This window comes from Pelophylax lessonae (assembly GCF_965119305.1).
Source record: "Pelophylax lessonae genome assembly, chromosome: 5".
NCBI lineage: Eukaryota > Metazoa > Chordata > Amphibia > Anura > Ranidae > Pelophylax > Pelophylax lessonae.
The window spans coordinates 176,148,913-176,166,015 of NC_138772.1; the positions used below are offsets into that span (position 1 = coordinate 176,148,913).

The following is a 17,103-nucleotide window of genomic DNA, read 5'->3' on the forward strand; positions in this document are numbered from 1 at the left end:
TTGTGTCCCCTACAGGCCATAAAGTGCTAGTATGCACCATACTTGCATATATTATGACATACTTACCTTTCAAACAAAGCCCTCCAGCGGTGTGCTATCACTTCTGTTGGGCTTCCATCTTAACCCGATCTTCTTTTGGGGTTTGCAGGCTCCGGCCGTTTGAATGGAATGACATTTTAAAAATTCCTTGGCTGGAGTTAGGTTTTTGAAATGGCAATTGCAGACCTACAAATCACAGTACCTTTCAGGTTGATTTGGGCCTCCTTTTTAATGCAATAATTGGTGCCCTATGTACATATTCTCTTTCCACTTTGTACAGTTTTATTTGCTCCATCTGTACTCATAGCTGGAGCCAATGACACCAAATAGTCATTTTCAGTGTACACGGATTTTATTTTTCATGTGCCATCTTCTCAGCATTGTGTCATTATAACTCTGAAGTACCTCTCCCACTATTACTTAAATCTCTTGTTTTTGTTGCCTGATTGGCTGTCTTGGCCTTTAGGGCCCAGATGCAACAGCACAGGTTATACAGAAAATAAATCTGATTTTATCTTGAATAAGTTAAACAGTAAAGTCTGCGGTACAGAAAACCAATACATACCAACCAAACGTTATTTGCTCTTCCTTTGATCAAGAGTGAAATCTGATTGCTTTGAGTACTGCAACTTGTTCATTTGTCTTGTATAACTATACATTATGAGAATTAGGTTATCATAATGTATTGCAACCCCCTTCTCATAGGCCTACCACTCCATAGGCTATCCCCTCTTCAGTCTATCATGAATGCTGCTGCCAGGCTTGTCCACCTTACCAACTGCTCAGTGACTGCCTCCCCTCTCTGCCAATCCCTACACTGGCTCCCAATTGCCCAGCGAATTCAATTCAAAAACTAACCACAATATACAAAGCTATTCACAACTCTGCCCAGAGCTACATTACCAATCTTGTCTTCAAATATCACCCAAACTGTCCTCTCCGCTCCTCTCAAGACCTCCTAGTCTCAAGCTCCCTTGTCTCCTCCCATGCTCGTATCTAGGATTTCTCCAGGGCCTCTCCCATCCTCTGGAATGCTCAATCTGTACGGCTATCTCCTATTCTAGCTGCTTTCAGGCGATCCCTAAAAACTCATCTCTTCGGGGAAGCCTATTACACCGCCAACTAATCTTCCATCAGCTCATTCCCTACTATTACAACCTCTTGTAACACCTGCCCCACCCCATTAGATTGTAAACTCTTCTGAGCAGGGCCCTCTTAATCCTCTTGTATTTTATTGTATTGTAACTGTATTGTCTCCCTTTTATATTTTAAAGCGCTGCATAAACTGCTGGCGCTATATAAATCCTGAATAATAATAATAATAATCATTATTGCAAGCTTTGTAAACAACAGAGGGATTTCCTGCTTTAGTTTACATGTAAATTATGGAAGTGGGGAAGTTTGGTACTGTAGGTAGTGGCCTTAATAGAATATTTTAATTACATTTTTCTCTGTAGCTGCATAAGTGTATGAAAAATGTTACAGAAGAACTATCATTATTTTTTTTATTTTTTATTTAACACCCCAGGAGACGAAGTGCCATCCTGATCAATAGCCCCAAAGTCCCTTAACCTCTTCAGCCCTGGAAGGTTTACCCCCCTTTATGATCAGGCCATATGTTGCAATATGGCACTGTTACCATAACTGACAATTGCGTGGTCGTGCGACACTGTTCCTACATAAAATGTCCTTTTGTTCACACAAATATACCTTTTTTTGGTGGTATTTGATCACCTCTGCAGTTTTTATTTTTTGTGCTAAAAACAAAAAAAGACCGCCAATTTTGAAAAGAAAACAATATTTTTTACTTTATGCTATAAAACACACAAAATAAAAAAAATGTAAAAAATCTAATTTCTTCATCAATTTAGGCCAATATGTATTCTGCTACATGTTTTTGGTTAAAAAAAATGTGTCTCCTTCCTGTCGGATAAGGGGGAGGGGGGACCTGTCAGACAATTATTTCATAGAAATAAAGAGGCAGATTTGAAAAGGCCCAAGTGCTATATAAAAACAAAAAAAATAATAATAAATAAATAAAAATAAAAAACGCAGAGGTTTAATAAATAAATCTATCTATTTATAAACCTTTAAATAAATCAGAACACAAGCATTAATTAAAAAAATTAGGATGTTGATAAATAGAAAAGATCCAGCATATACTGTATATCTCACAAAAAGTGTTTGTATGTGCACCATCATATCACCTCTGATGTTTCCAGAGATTGGATCTCTCGTGGTAGCTCCACAGCATGCTTGTTGAAGTAGTCCATGGTTATTGCATTATTCCAGTAACTTAAGTTATTCTCAGGGTTGGAGGCCTTCTTCTTCCTCCTCATACAGCACACAGTTAATAAAACAGCTGCAAGAAAGACACAGTAGACATGTTGAGTCATTTAATACATTTAAAGGGAAACTCTACTTTTGTTGAGAAAAAAACATTCCCCTCTGGGTGATCTATGTACATTGCAAGGAATTTAACAAACTTTATTGCAGATTCCTACCTTTTGGAATTCTGTAAAAATCCCTGTGTGTTTGTCTGTGTCCATGTGGGAAAGCAAGTCTAATGGGAGTGCTTTCATTATTATCAATCAGCTATAGGGGACTAATGCAGGGCATGCACCCCTTTAAACATGATTTCCTATTGGGAATATCTCCCTCAAAATGACATTTTTGTTGCAGGGGATGCCTGAAATCTGACTTGTATCTTAGGGCAGACTTTTGGGAAAATTGGTGAACCAATCACACAAGCAGGAAATTATGTTTCTGGGGGCGTTCTATACACATTCTGTGTACAGAACACCTCCAGGTAGACATATTGCATTGCATTTTCAGAAATTTACAGTGGTGTAGATTGAAAAGATAAGATACTTTGTAAATACATTCAATTATAATATGACTTTTATCCCCACGGAAATGAAGTTACTCTTTAAAAGGCAACTCTATTTTTGTGGGGAAAAAAAATAGCAAATAAAAGAAAAACAATATAGTATACGCAATTTTTACACAAGTCATACTGTAACTGAATGTTGTAAAAAAATTACCTCTTTATTTAATCTGCAGCGCTATCATTTTTTTGTAAAATACCTTTCTGCTAGCTGCCTATACATCTTTAGCTCTGACCTTTTTGAATATACGTATACATACACAGATGGTGTACAGAACGCTCCCCCGCGGATATGTGATTTCCGCTTGTGTGATTGGCTTACTGATTTTCCCAGACTTCTACACTAGACTAGACTGATGCAAGTCAGTTGTTGTGTTAATAGTCACATTGCAGTTAAAGGGATATTAAAGTCTTGTTTTTTTCTCCTTTAAAATAACAAATATGTTATACTTACCTGCTCCCTGCAATTTATTTTTTTTTTTCGCAGAGCAGCCCGGATCCTCCTCTTTTAGGGTCCTACGCTGGCACTCCTGATCCCTCCCTCCTGCCGGGTGCCCCCACAGCAAGCATCTTGCTGTGGGGGCACCCAAGCAGGCGCACTCCTGACATGCTTATACATGCTTGCAGTGACTTTCATACTCATGTCCTTATAGGTGCTTTCAGTGACTTTTATTCAACCAGGTGTTTCAGAGGATGTTCTTGGATTTGAGGCGTAGAACAGAGAACTCAAAATTACCAAGTGGCTCCTTCGGTGATAACGCTACACGTGGGGGCTCATCCAGGTTACCTCTGTTCTACAAGCAATTTTTTAAGACTACAAGCCAGAAACAGCCACCATGGACTCAATGGTGTAAGGAGAGAAACAGCCTGTGGGAGTCAAGGGATCAACATCCCTGGAGCGGACTGGACTGAGAAGCAAATCCAAAAAGCAGTGACAGCACTAGTTCCTGATCAGAAGGTGATCATACTGCACACGAAATCAGATCAAGCGACTTCAATTAAGTCCAACTAGGATGGAGGAAGGGGATCCCTGCCTGCTTCCAAGAGGCTAGCCTGCAGCTGACTAATGAAGTTAAAGCCCACCTGTTTCAGCTGGACATGCCAGATACCAAGCCAGAAAGTTCAAATCAAGCAGTTTTGACGGAATGAGCCACCTTACCAGTGCCTGTGGCTATGATAGAGCCTGAATTAATTGCCGCTTTGGGATGCCAGAAGAACAACCCAGTATATACTAGGTTTGGGTACCTAAAACTAAGAGCCTTTCTAGGGAAACAGCCAGCGCCTGCTGGTGAGGAGAGTTTTAAAGAATTGATGGGGAAAGCCATACAAGTCTTAGATGGATGGGACATTCCCTAGGGCCATAAAAAACAGAGAATCAATGAGAGCTAAAAGGGGCCTGCCTTAGAAGCTATCCACAACCTGAAACTTAGCAAACAGAACTGTATTGCTTATTACTACCTAAGTATCCTGAAAGATGTGTTTGAGAGAATAGAAAAGAACCTCATGTACCAGTTTGAACATACAGTACCTACCAAAGAAAGGGGAAGAAACTGTTTCATTACAAGACAAAATAATGCATCAGGTGTTGCTAAGAAAAGGCATATATCTCAGCTCAGTAGACAAGGTTTGGGCACAACAGCTTTTAAGAGGAGCTCAACCTTTAGATCCTATTATGATCCAGTTAAAAACCTAAGGAGATGGTGGAATTTTAAAGTACCCTGAGATAATCAGGACTGTGCAAGAAGAAGCCATGTTGAAGAGTAAGACCCACGAAGTAAGACCCACGAAATAAAAATAACTTTGATCTAAAAATAAGAGTGCAACATCTACAACCTGGGAACACAGTGCTGCTGAAAAATCTGGATGTCCCAGATAAACACCAACTAGCTCATTGCTGGAAGTCTCGGCCCTACATTGTCTGTAAGCAGTTGTCTGGATCGCCAGCATACCAGATCTGCCCAGAAGGAAGCATGGACCTACTATAGACTTGGCACTTTAATTACCTACTGTCCTTAGCAGAAGGAGCTTGTGTGCCTCAACAACCAGATGCACGGTCCACCCAAACTATCTCTCAAAGATCACGCCCAGTGACCAGGTTTCAATCTTTGCAACAAAACACAGATGAAGAGGACAGTGAGGAAATAGAGATGGCCATAGACTGGCTGTGACCTTTTACACTGTCAGAGACTGCCACTCCGCCTCCTTTCAGAAAGACAGATACTGGAACCCTCAGGCCTGAGGCTACAAAATGTATTTCCAGAGCCAATCCTTGCCAAGTTAAGGAGATGGTTAAATTTTCTGACTTCAGTGGACACAGAAGCTTCTCAACCACCTCATACCAGAGGAGAAGCTAGATGGAGAAGAACCACCAGAGCCCAAAGAGCAAAGCAAGCAATTTGGCCCCCTAAAAGACTGACTTATGTCACTTTTGGTGAAAATTCGGAGGATGCCCTTCTCACCTCTTAAAGGACTCATGAAACGCTGACCCTTCCTAATGCTTATTCATTGGAGGGTGACCCAAACTCACTCCCTGGTATATCTAAGTGGGCCATTTCCAATATCAGTTGCTTGTGGACAAGACAATCTCACCACATGCAACAAGTGGTGGGAGATTCTCTTGTCAAATTCCTTTGCTAGTGTGAATTAGTAAGTTTAGTGTAAATATACATCTCTAAGCGCTCTTAGCTGTAAATATAAGTTAATCTAAAGGTATAGACAATATATGTCAGTAGATTATGTCCCTCCTTTGTGGACCAAAGGCCCTTTGGTGGGGGCATTATGTAGCTGGGTGCTCTGCTGGCTCTGCGCCCACTCTTCCTGCTTGTTGCCCCCCCCCCCCCCGCAGCTGCCAGAAGTGACAGAGCGGCTGGAGGAGTGCACTGTGTGTATGGGCTCTGCCTTCACTCCCACCAGCCTTTTGTCAGTAGAGGCAAAACCTATGAAACAGGAAGAGGACTGGATTGCAGCCGCTTCTTTCTCCCCTCCCTCTGGTGATGCAAGCAGGCAAAGGACACTGGAATGTGTAGTCCTGGAGTAGCACAGTGCAAGTCAAATGGATGGGTCACAGAATTCTCTACTCAGGATCCTTTGCTGACTCTGAGGGGGAGAAAACTGGATTTTTGTCTTACCGTAAAATCATTTTCTTTGATGTTCATTGACGGAAACAGCGACATATCTTCATTAGTCGAATGGGTTATGGTGCGCTTCCTAGGAGTAGGACACTAGGCGGAAAAACGTTACCAAAGTTAACAGAAGTTTGACTACACCCATGGGGCAGTCCCAGGTGGTATACTCCCACTTCCTGCTCTAGGATTCAGTTTAGTAACAAGCAGTGTCAAAGAATACAAAACCCAACTCCACAGAGGGGTTGGTTCTGTGTCCGTCAATGAACATCAGAGAAAGGGATTTTGGGGTAAGACAAAAATCCAGTTTTCTCTTTCGTTCATTGACAGACACAGCAACATATCTTCATTAGTCGAATGGGATGTCCCAAAGCAGTATCAGCATGAGGGGTGGGAAACAAACACAGCATGAATCAATTCCCAACAGGGCTAAACATAGCCAACCAGGTAACCCAGGAGCCCAACCAGGAACAACTGGAGCTCACTTGACAGAAAAGTACACCCTCAAGGAGGACTAATCCTCTCCAACAGCGGCCTGTAAACCCTTGCAGCCAAAAGGAGGCATCCGCAGATGCCAACACATCCACCATATTAAAATGTTGTGAAAATATGCGCAGACGACCAGATGGCCGCCTTGAAAACCTGCACCACTGACGCCAGATGACAAAAGTCCCAAGAGGCACTAAGCACCCATATAACAGGGAAGGAGGATCCTGACCCTTAATGGAATAGGCCTGCACCACCGTCTGCCTATCCATATGGAAATGGTTGCAGCAGACGTTACGCTATTGGGACGTTACCGAGGCGAGTCTTGGAACGCACGCCGGCGCCATTGCGATCTGGCGTAGTGTTCATGTGGCAACCCTTTACAGGTGGGACACGATCCTTAATCAATGAAATATTATATATAGAAGGTTTCATCTTGGCTGACATTATCTTTTGAGAAAGGCATCTCTAATGAAACGCATTAAGAGGATTACACTACAGTCAACCCTGCTATATATCCTTGATGTGCTTAATACCATGGGATGTTTGTAAGTGTATTTGCTATGTTTTTTATTAATTGATTTTTAGCAATATTATACTATGTCTGTCCCTTTTTGGTTTATATCTTTACCAACGTTGGAGCTGGAATTTGGTCTATCGATGTCTGTTGCTGGTCTACACGGATACCTCTGAGGTCTTCCTATCCATTTGGAGCATCCCCCATACATTCCAACAGCTTGTATGAACCACATGCTATATGGTATCTGGGTCCTATTTTTCTGGTGAGCGCATACAATTACTCCTTGTCGGTGTTGGGATTTGCTGCACACTGTGACCACGTTATATATGTTGGATTTTTCTTTATCACTCCATTCACTTGGGACTATTCCAGTTGAATAATTATTTTATTTATTTATTTATTTATTTATTATACGATTTGACTTTTATTATTCACTTCACATGTTGCATTTATATATGTTCAAGTATATTTTATCGTTCCTAGCGCTGCACATTTTTATATATATTTTAGACCCGGCCAGCCCCTAACAAAATCCATCCGTAAGGACAAATATGGAATGGCTCAGTCATCGCCAGGTACATCCTAATTGCCCGAGCCACATCTAAAGAGTGTAAGTCAAGCTCTTTAGGGTGCTTAGGCTAGGACACAAGGAAGGTAACACATGCCTTATTTAAATGAAAACAAGAGACGACTTTTGGAAAGAATGACTGGCAGGGCCATGGCACCACATTCTCTCTGTGAACCACCAAGTAAGGTGAATGACAAGACAAGCTGCCAGCTCCGACACCCTACGTGCAGAAGAAAAAAAACACCAAGAAGACCACCTTCTGGGACATGTAAGCAGAGGAATCTCGTGAATATTTTACAACAGCGGTTACTGAAGAACCAACAGCACCAAGATGAGATCCCACAAGGGCAATGGAAACACACTGGGGAAGCCAAGTGGCGAACCTCTTTCGAACAAAGGTGTGAACCACAGAAAAACGTAGCCAAAGGACGATGAAAGAAAACGACAAGGCCGAAATCTGGCCCTCGGTGGTACCCGAGGCTAGACGCTGCTCCACATCTTATGAGGATGTGATAAAGCAGGCTTAGTATTGAGAAACGCATCATCCTGTTGTCCCCTGCATGATGCCTGTTACATCTTGTGCCTTTTTCTTACTTTATTAATAAATTCTGATTGCACCTTATCGGAAGTGCGACCATTCCTCTACTCTTCTTACAGCTGCTCCACACCTCGTTGAGGGCAAGCCAAAATCCAAGTCACCGAAAAGGAGCGAGGATGAACCCCAAGAGATTCACATCCGCAAAGTACGCTCTCAAACGCTATGGTAAAACTACCTAGAAGTAGATTTACTAGTTGACAGCAGCGTGGGAATCACCAATTCAGACACCCTCTAGCCTTCAACACCTGGCTATCGACAGCCAAGCCGTAAAAGCCAGCGACCGTAAGGCAAGCTGGAAGATTGGTTTTTGAGCCAACAGATCTCTTCTAAAAGAAAGACTCCAAGGAGCAACTAACCATATCAGAACTGCTACAAAAACAGGCTAGGCCAGTCTGGAGCAACCAGCATAGCTGCAATCCCTTCTGCATCGAGTCTACGCAGGAATCTTGGCAGAAGTTCTAGAAGAGGAAAGATGTATATCAGACGGTACTGGTCCAAAAAGAGCCACCAGTGCATCTGTGGCGTTGGCCAGAGGATCCCAAGACTGTGCCATAAACCCAAGCACCTTCCTGTTGAAACGAGAGGCAAACAGGACCACTTTGGGGGGCCCCCACTGGAGACACAACTGATGAAACACCTCCGGAAGAAGTTGCCAGTATATCAAATCGGTAGTCCACAGTCCAGACCCTCTGAGCACAAACCGTGCCAAAAAACGCCACCCCACTCAGACAGGCTGGCATCCTTGGTGACCACCGTACAGGGGAAGGAAGATTTACCTGTCGAATCGCCAGAGAGAGAAGCCACCATGTCAGGGACCCTCTTGTACCCCGGCTCAACAGGATCAGAGTGTCTAGACACTGTGGATTCTTGCCCCACATGACAAGAATCTCCCTTGCAGACATCTCGGGTAGACAGAGTTTGAAACTCGTCCCATTGGAGGAACACCCTGGCTGAGGCCCAGTACAGAACAAACCCAGATAGTCCAACTACGTGGACGGAGCCAGAGCCAATTCCAGGAAATTTAATTTTAAACCAAACTCACGTAGAGTCCCCACAGTAATCACCCGGTTGTCCTTCAGAGCAGTCGGGAACTCTGCTCGCAGAAGAAGATCATCCAGTTACTCCAGTATCGGGATTTTTGGGGGGCTTTAAACTAGGGATCGACCGATTATCAGCAAAGCCGATATATCGGGGGCCAATATACACTTTCCCCGATATATCGGAATCGGCCCCTGAGGTTACCGATATTTCAGGAAAGTGCTTGTACCAGAGTAATGCCTGCAGCTTGAGGCATCACCCCGGTACCACGGTCGGCTGTCTTGTAATGACAACTGATGCGGCTGAGAAGCCGCTCAGCTGTCATTACAAGGAGCGGGAGGGGACCAGCACGGTCGCCGAAGAGATGACCAGATCAAAGCCGTATTTGGCTCTGATCGGGTCTCCATTTAAAAACCCGGAAGTGATGATCCCCCTAGATCCCCCCACAAGAGTACGAAAATATCGGCCAATATCAGCCGATACCGATATGCGATGACCATTTTGGTATTGGTATTGGCAAAAAAAAAAGATATCGGTCGATAAACATCTACTAGGGGTTTCAACCTGCTAATACAATAGGTGCAAATATAGAGAGTAGGCACGCCACATCCAAAAAATGCTTTTGCAATACATTTGTATTCAACATTTATAGAAGCATTACAGTACAAAAACTATAGCTATAAGACACTCTACAGCTGTCACTGACTGCAGGTCCCAATCTGATGGAGATGTGAATGGGGCAGTATTTCTACTCAAGGCTACCAGTCCAGCATGTATTATTTGCACTGGCTCCAGGAAGTAATGCATCCCTACTCCCCAGCCCAGTCCACCCTTGCTGTTGCTGACTGTGGTTACCTAAAAACATCAGAGGTACACTGTCTGTGAGGATTACAAAAACACCACATACCCAAATTGGCCTTCCTACTAAAAAAAAAGAAAAGAAAATCCCTATATTTGTGAATTTAAATGCTACTAATTAAAGCCTAGGTTTACTTAAACAAATAAAAATAGGCACAAGGGACATTACTTGCTTTAAGTGACATGTGTCCCTTGTGCTGCTGTATCCTCAATTAGATAAAATCAGGACTGCGATATGTAGAGTTTAGGGTTCAGAAGTGCGCTACATAGAGAGTGCAGAATTTAGGAGTGCGTTACATAGAGAGTGCAGGATTCAGGAATGCATTACATAGAGAATGCAGGATTCAGGAATGCGTTACATAAAGAGTGTTGGGTTCAGGAGTGCGCTACATAGAGAGTGCAGGGTTAGGGAGTGCACTGCGTATTGAGTGCAGGGTTCAGGAGTGCACTATATACAGATTGCTGCTCCTGAACCCTGCACTTTGTGGCAGTTTAAATCTATGAATACGGCAGCTACAGCCGTGGCCAAAAGTTTTGAGAATGACACAAAATATAATTTTCACAAAGTCTGCTGCCTCAGTTATTCTGATGGCAATTTGCATATACTTCAGAATGTTATGAAGAGTGATCAGATGAAGTGCAATAAATTGAAAAGTCCCTTTTTGCCATGAAAATGAACTTAATCCCATAAAAACATTTCCACTGCATTTGTGAAGAAGGCTTCAGGGCTCCCAAAAAATGCCAGCAAGCGGCAGGACCAACTCCTACAGTTAATTCAGCTGCAGGATCAGGGCATAACCAATGCAGAACTTGCTCAGGAATGGTAGCAGGCAGGTGTAAGTGCATCTGCATGCATAGTGAGGCGAAGACTTTTGAGGATGGCCTGGTGTCAAGAAGGTCAGCAAAGAAGCCACTTCTCTCCAGGAAAAACATCAGGAACATAATGATATTCTGAAAAAGATATAGGGATTGGAAGGCTGAGGACTGGGGTAAAGTCATTTCCTCTTATGAATCTCATTTCTGATTGTTTGGAGCATCTGGGAAAAAAAACCTTGTCCGGAGAAGAAAATGTGAGGGCTACCATTAGTCCTGTGTCATTCCAACAGTAAAGCACCCTGAGACTATTCATGTGTGGGGTTGCTTCTCTGCCAAGGGAGTGGGCTCACTCACAATTTTGCATAAGAACACAGGCATTAATAAAGAATGGTACAAAAACATCCTCGAGAGTACCTTGCCATTAGGCTAAAGTGATAACTAAGTGGCTTGGGGAACAAAACATCAAACGTTTGGGTCCATGGCCAGGAAACTCCCCATACCCTAATCCCATTGAGAACTTGTGGTAAGCCTCAAGAGGAGGGTAAACAAAAACCCCCCACAAATTCTGACAAACTCTAAGCACTGATTATGCAAGAATGGGCTGCCATCAGTGAGGATGTGGCCCAGAAAGTGGATTGACAACATGCCAGGGCGAATTGCAGAGGTCTTGAAAAAGAAGGGTCAATACTGCAAATATTGACACTTTGCATAAACTTTATGTAATTGTCAATAAAAGCCTTTGCAAATTATGAAATGCTTGTAATTCTACTTCAGTATACCATATCAACACCTGACAAAAATATCTGTAGCACCCTCCTAGGTACTGTAGGTAGGTGCTAGACAAAAGCATCTATTGCTCCTTCTGCTTATCAGGGAAGCCTGATCTATTAGGTTGCCTGTCACATGTTTCCAGGTGTGATTCAATGGGTCTGAGGGAGTGTCCCCACAGTATCCAATGAGGGAGCTTGTTGGACAGTGGAGGAAACCCAGCCAGTGACACATTGGCTTTTGTGGGAGTCCAAGTAGGAGGGCATTCTTGCAATGCATCCTGGGATTGCTCATAAAAGTTGAGGGGACATGTGACAGGGCATCTTTGGTGGGAAGCAGAGTCCCAGGAGAGGGTAAATGCCTGTCTCTCCTCCTGCTGTGTATGAGGAAGGTGGTCTTAGGCAGTTGGCCTAGTGAACCAAGTGTGGAGCTGTGCTGCAGAGGATCCAGGGAAGCTGATGGTGGAGCTGCTGGCAGTGTCTCTCAGGAAAAACAGTGTCCGTGACTACTTAAGGACCTGCCAAAGGGAAGGGGGACCACTCCAGCGAAGTCAGGGGATCAAGTGGCCAGCTCACACAGAGTGTTACAGAAAAGGGGGTGCTGTGTAGAGCCCTGAAGAGTAAGGACAAAGGGGGTGCCAAGTACAACCCTGAAGAATAATTCACAGTGCAGTACAGTTCAACAAATTCTTCTTCACTTAATGGCAAGGTGAAGCTGCGGCTTGCCGCTTTCAGCTAAACATAAAAGTCCCAGCAATTGTGCATAGTTTAGTTGGAGTATCCCACTCATCCCTTCTCCTATCCAAGTTCTCAAATACAACTCCAAAAAATCTAAAAACCCCTAGACTGTTTTATGACTGAGCCAAGAACTTTGAACATGCTTTATTGTCAAGTTGTTGCTAAGGGTAACCCAGGGGAATCCGTAACCAGCAGCTCCCAAGGGAGTAGTGCTACATATCCAAAAACACTGAAGCAGCAGACTTTGTGAAAATTAATATTTGTGTCATTCTCAAAACTTTTGGCCACGGCTGTACACTACAAAAAAAAAAACTGGGCATGGTATATCAAAACATCATGCCATATATGTATGTAAGATTCATTGTACCTAATGATCCATTTTTAATAAGAAATATGTTGTACATCAGAAGGGGCAGGTTTTAACTAAATAATATACTGTACAAAGAATGAAGCTCTACATATTCCCAGATGCTGCACAGTATGCAGTGAACTGTATTTATCATTAGTGCTATTGAAGCATACCTTTTCACAACCGCTAATCAGGACTGCCAACTCTAGGTCAATCTTATTCTCTGGGGTTTTGCTGACGTTTTCCCAGCCTGCATTCCCTGCACGTTTTCTTTTTTCTGACATCAGCACAACTAATGAAATGATTGTGCTGCTGTGCATCTGACTCATAGGTTTCTATTATTTACTTCTGCCATTATTTCACATTTAATCAAGTTGCTATAGTTACAGATTGCCCACTATCCCCACAGTATGTCAGTACTGTCATGAATTTTAATGTTTCCATGCTGACCAGTTCTCAGCAGCAACCTGATGATATTTGTACATTGTGTGGAAGTATTAAATAGAACATAGAAAAAAGTACTTGTTTAATGCCGAAGACATTATCAGATTATTTAATTATGGTATGGTTATTTAAAATAAAAATAATCATTAACCACTTGCCGACCAGTCACGTTGACTGTACTGCGGCAAAGTGGCTCGTTATCGTCTGGCGAGGTAGACCTACGTCACCAGACAATTCCCTCCCTCGGCGGCGCGCGCGCGCCTCCGGAGGCTCGCTCCCGCTGTATTCAGTTACAGCGGGAGTCGGGCATGGGGAGGAGCGGCGGTGATCACCGCCACTCTTCCCCGATCGTCGGGGGTCTAGTGTGGAAATCCTCCCGCTTGTGTAAACAAAGCGGGCGGATCTCCTAAGTGACAGGCAGGGTCAGATTGCAGGGTTCAGCATAGCTGAACCTGCGATCTGTCCCTGTGTCACTCAGTCACCTCCCCCCACACACGTCAGTAAGCACCAGGCATATATTAACCCCTCCCTCTCCAATAAAAATTAACCCCTTCCCTGCCAGTGTCATTTTTTACAGTAACAGTGCATATGTATAGCACTGATTACTGTAGTAATGTCACTGGTACCCCCAAAAGTGTCAAAAATGTCAGTCAAGGGTCCGATCTGTCCGCCGCAATGTCGCAGTCCCGCCAAAAAAATCGCAGATCGCCGCCATTACTCGTTAAAAAAAAAAACACCAAAAATGACAGAAATCTTTCCCTTAGTTAGTAAACGCAATAACTTTTGCGCAAACCAATCAAAATACGCTTATTGCGTTTTTGTTTTACCAAAAATATGTAGCAGAAAACAAATTGGCCTAAAATGATAAAAAATTTAGATTTTTACATTTTTGGGGAGGGGGGGGGGGGGGAATTTCATATAAAAAAATGTGAAAAATATTGTTGTTTTTTCAAAATTGTCGCTCTTTTTTTTGTTTATAGCGCAAAAAGTAAAATAAATAAAATTAATCTGGGTACAGCATTGCACGACTGCGCAATTGTCCTTTAACGTAACGCAGTGCCGAATCGCAAAATATGGCCTGGTCAGGAATGGGGTAAAACCTTCCGGTCATAAAGCGGTTAAAAATACGCTTATTGAGAATTTTTTTGTCAAAGACATGTAGCTAAATACATTTTGGCCTAAATATATGACAAAAATTGAATATATTGGATATTTTTTAACTGTCAAAGTAGAAAAAATATTGTTATTTTTCCAAAATTTTTGCATTTTGTTATTAATATCGCAAAAAAAAAAAAAAAAAGCGCAGAGGTGATCAAATACCACCAAAAGAAAGCTCTGTTTGTGGGAAAAGAAGGATGTAAATTTCGTTTGGGTTCGGCGTTGCATGACCGCGCAATTGTCAGTTAAAGTCGCACAGTGCCGAATCGCAAAAAGTGGCCTGGACGTAAGACAGCAAAATCCTCCGGTGCTAAAGTGGGTAATAGCATTCAAGATTCATACTTTCCAAGGTAGTGTAAATGAAAAAGAAAAAAATTATTTGTAGATATTCATAGGGTAGTTATCTACTGCAAAACTGTCCATATCTTGTCAAAGTTAACGTACCCAAACAGGGCTCTGGTTTGACATTGTGATATTGCCACTGGGAGCAGCATGGGGTCTGTTTAATATATAGGGCTAATTTTTCAACTTCACATACCACCAAACAAGAGCATGGAAGGATGGTTTCACATTTTCTGAACTACCTCCTAAAATTCTCCGCATCCCTTTATGCCTAAAGTTTTCTTGCTGAATTTAGCCACAGAAGTCCAGTGTTGGACACAATGGAGCACAAACAAGTAAAGACTTTTCACAGTTGATACATTTTAAGGCTTGATGCCTACCTTAAATCTACTAACTTAGTCACTGGCTTACCTGTGCCTTATGGTACATAGTACAACCCTCAACGTGGGCACCTATCATCTGCTACCCACGATAAAGATCCTTTTGGATGACAACGGGAATGAGGCTTTAGTAAATGCATGAGGCTTAGGCAGCTCATACCTTAATAATTTTTTTGTTCAACCATCATCTTGTAAAAATCCTGGGAGAAATGTTGTCAAAAAGCTGCTGAGCTGCTTTTAAAAATCTCCAGTGTCTGGTCTGTGCACGTGCAGTACACTTGGTATGGAGTATGGAATATGAACCCCAAAGTGCAGTTAAACCTTATTACTACTATGTTAAAAACAGCACCAATGAAATTATGAATATCATTGTTGCCACAACCTATTTTGCAACATAGGCATGTGTTAGTAAAACTGTACCTATCATCAAAACTACTTAGTGCTGGGGTGTCAAACTCAATTTTATCGCGGGCCGCATCAGCATTAGGGTTGCCCTCAAAGGGGCAGGTTGTATCTATAAGACTATATAAATGTATTTACTCTTCACCATATTAAATAATTGCCTTTGCGCTTGATTATTACTGGTTTTAGTAATAACATAAGATTTAAGCTGTGAACGGCAGGTGCAGGCCGGCACGGAACCCACTTACACTCCTGTAGCAGATGATGCAAGTCTGAAAAGGAGGGTCGCACATCGCTGGTATAATTTAAAACAAACTTTATTGGAGTCTGCTCCGACAGAACATGGTTCTGCCATGGTGTTCTTTCTAAACAGTCTCCAATAATGTTTCTTGTTGATGATACCAGTGGTGTGCAACCCTCCTTTTCAACTGGCATAGAATCGTATTATTATTCTCGTAATAATCATAAGCAGATGTCTAGAGCACCCCATTCCCCTTACATCAGATGCCAAGAGCCCCCCAACCATCAGAAGTCAAGAGTGCCCCACCCTCCCTTACATCAAAGTGCACCCCCATTACCTTGTGCTGCTGCTTGGAAGAAGCTGGGGGCAAGTCTGGGAAACAGAAATTGCAGGGTCTGGAAGAGGACCAGAGGAGGGCTGGAGTCATTTGCTGGAGTTTGCAGAGAGCAGGGGAGGCAGAGACGAGGGGGGCTAGGGCTACACAGGGAGGGGCAGGATCTGTTCCTCCCCTCTGCTAAGACAAGGTGGGGGCAAAGACGATGGGGGTAGGGCTACACAGAGAGGGGCAGGATCTGTTGGAGGAGTTCTGTCCTCCCCTCTGCTGAGACAAGGTGGTGGCAGAGACGAGGGGGTGCTACAGCTGCAGGAGAGGTGTGAGGGCCACATGAAATGGCCTGGCGGCCAGATTTGGCCCACGGGCCTTGTGTTTTACACATGTAATTTAGTGTATCCAGGCTGATTATACCTTGTTTTTTCAGGACAGATTGGGCTTTCATTTGGTGCTAAATGGTAAGACAGATTTTTTTTTTTTTTTTTTTGGTAGACAAGTCCTCTAGAGAGGAGGAAAAGATGAAATGTATCGTCTCCTCCTTGATAGAAGGAAAGTCAGCTGCTTTTCCTCTTCATGGAGGAAAAATAACTAGACATATGCAATTCGTTTTGTTACAAATCGAAATTCGGCTGAAATGATACAAATGATAAAAAAACAATATTTACCTTTCTGTTCATTTTTGGGCTACAAGGTAGCAATTCCTAGTTTCTGTCCTAACCCAGGAGACAGTCTGTTACCAAGCCGCAAATGTGCGGTACATCTGCACACACGCAAGCGGATCTCTGTGCACGCGTATGAATGCCACCAGCAGTTTAGTGCTCATCTGCCAGAAGCTGCCAATGTTTGTGTGAATGTGCAGAAATCCACAGCAACGTGCAGATGCACCAAGGTTCTCTGCCAGTTTACAATACCCTGGAAGATCCCGGTGACACATCCAGATACATCTTGTAAAATGGCAGTACAAAAGAGAAATGGGAGGAGGGCATTTATGCTACAATTAAGTTCTGCTCTACTGCTAC

The 17,103-nt window shown here is 43.0% G+C and overlaps 1 protein-coding gene across 1 annotated transcript in view; it reads right to left on the minus strand.

Moving 5' to 3' along the window:
* Positions 1-17,103, minus strand: part of TMEM108 (transmembrane protein 108) — a 297,769-nt gene that overhangs the window by 3,627 nt on the left and 277,039 nt on the right. Inside the window, exon 5 of the mRNA XM_082259789.1 lies at positions 2,247-2,401. Within this exon, the coding sequence (XP_082115915.1) occupies positions 2,247-2,401 (155 nt within the window). The remainder of the gene's footprint in view (positions 1-2,246; positions 2,402-17,103) is intronic.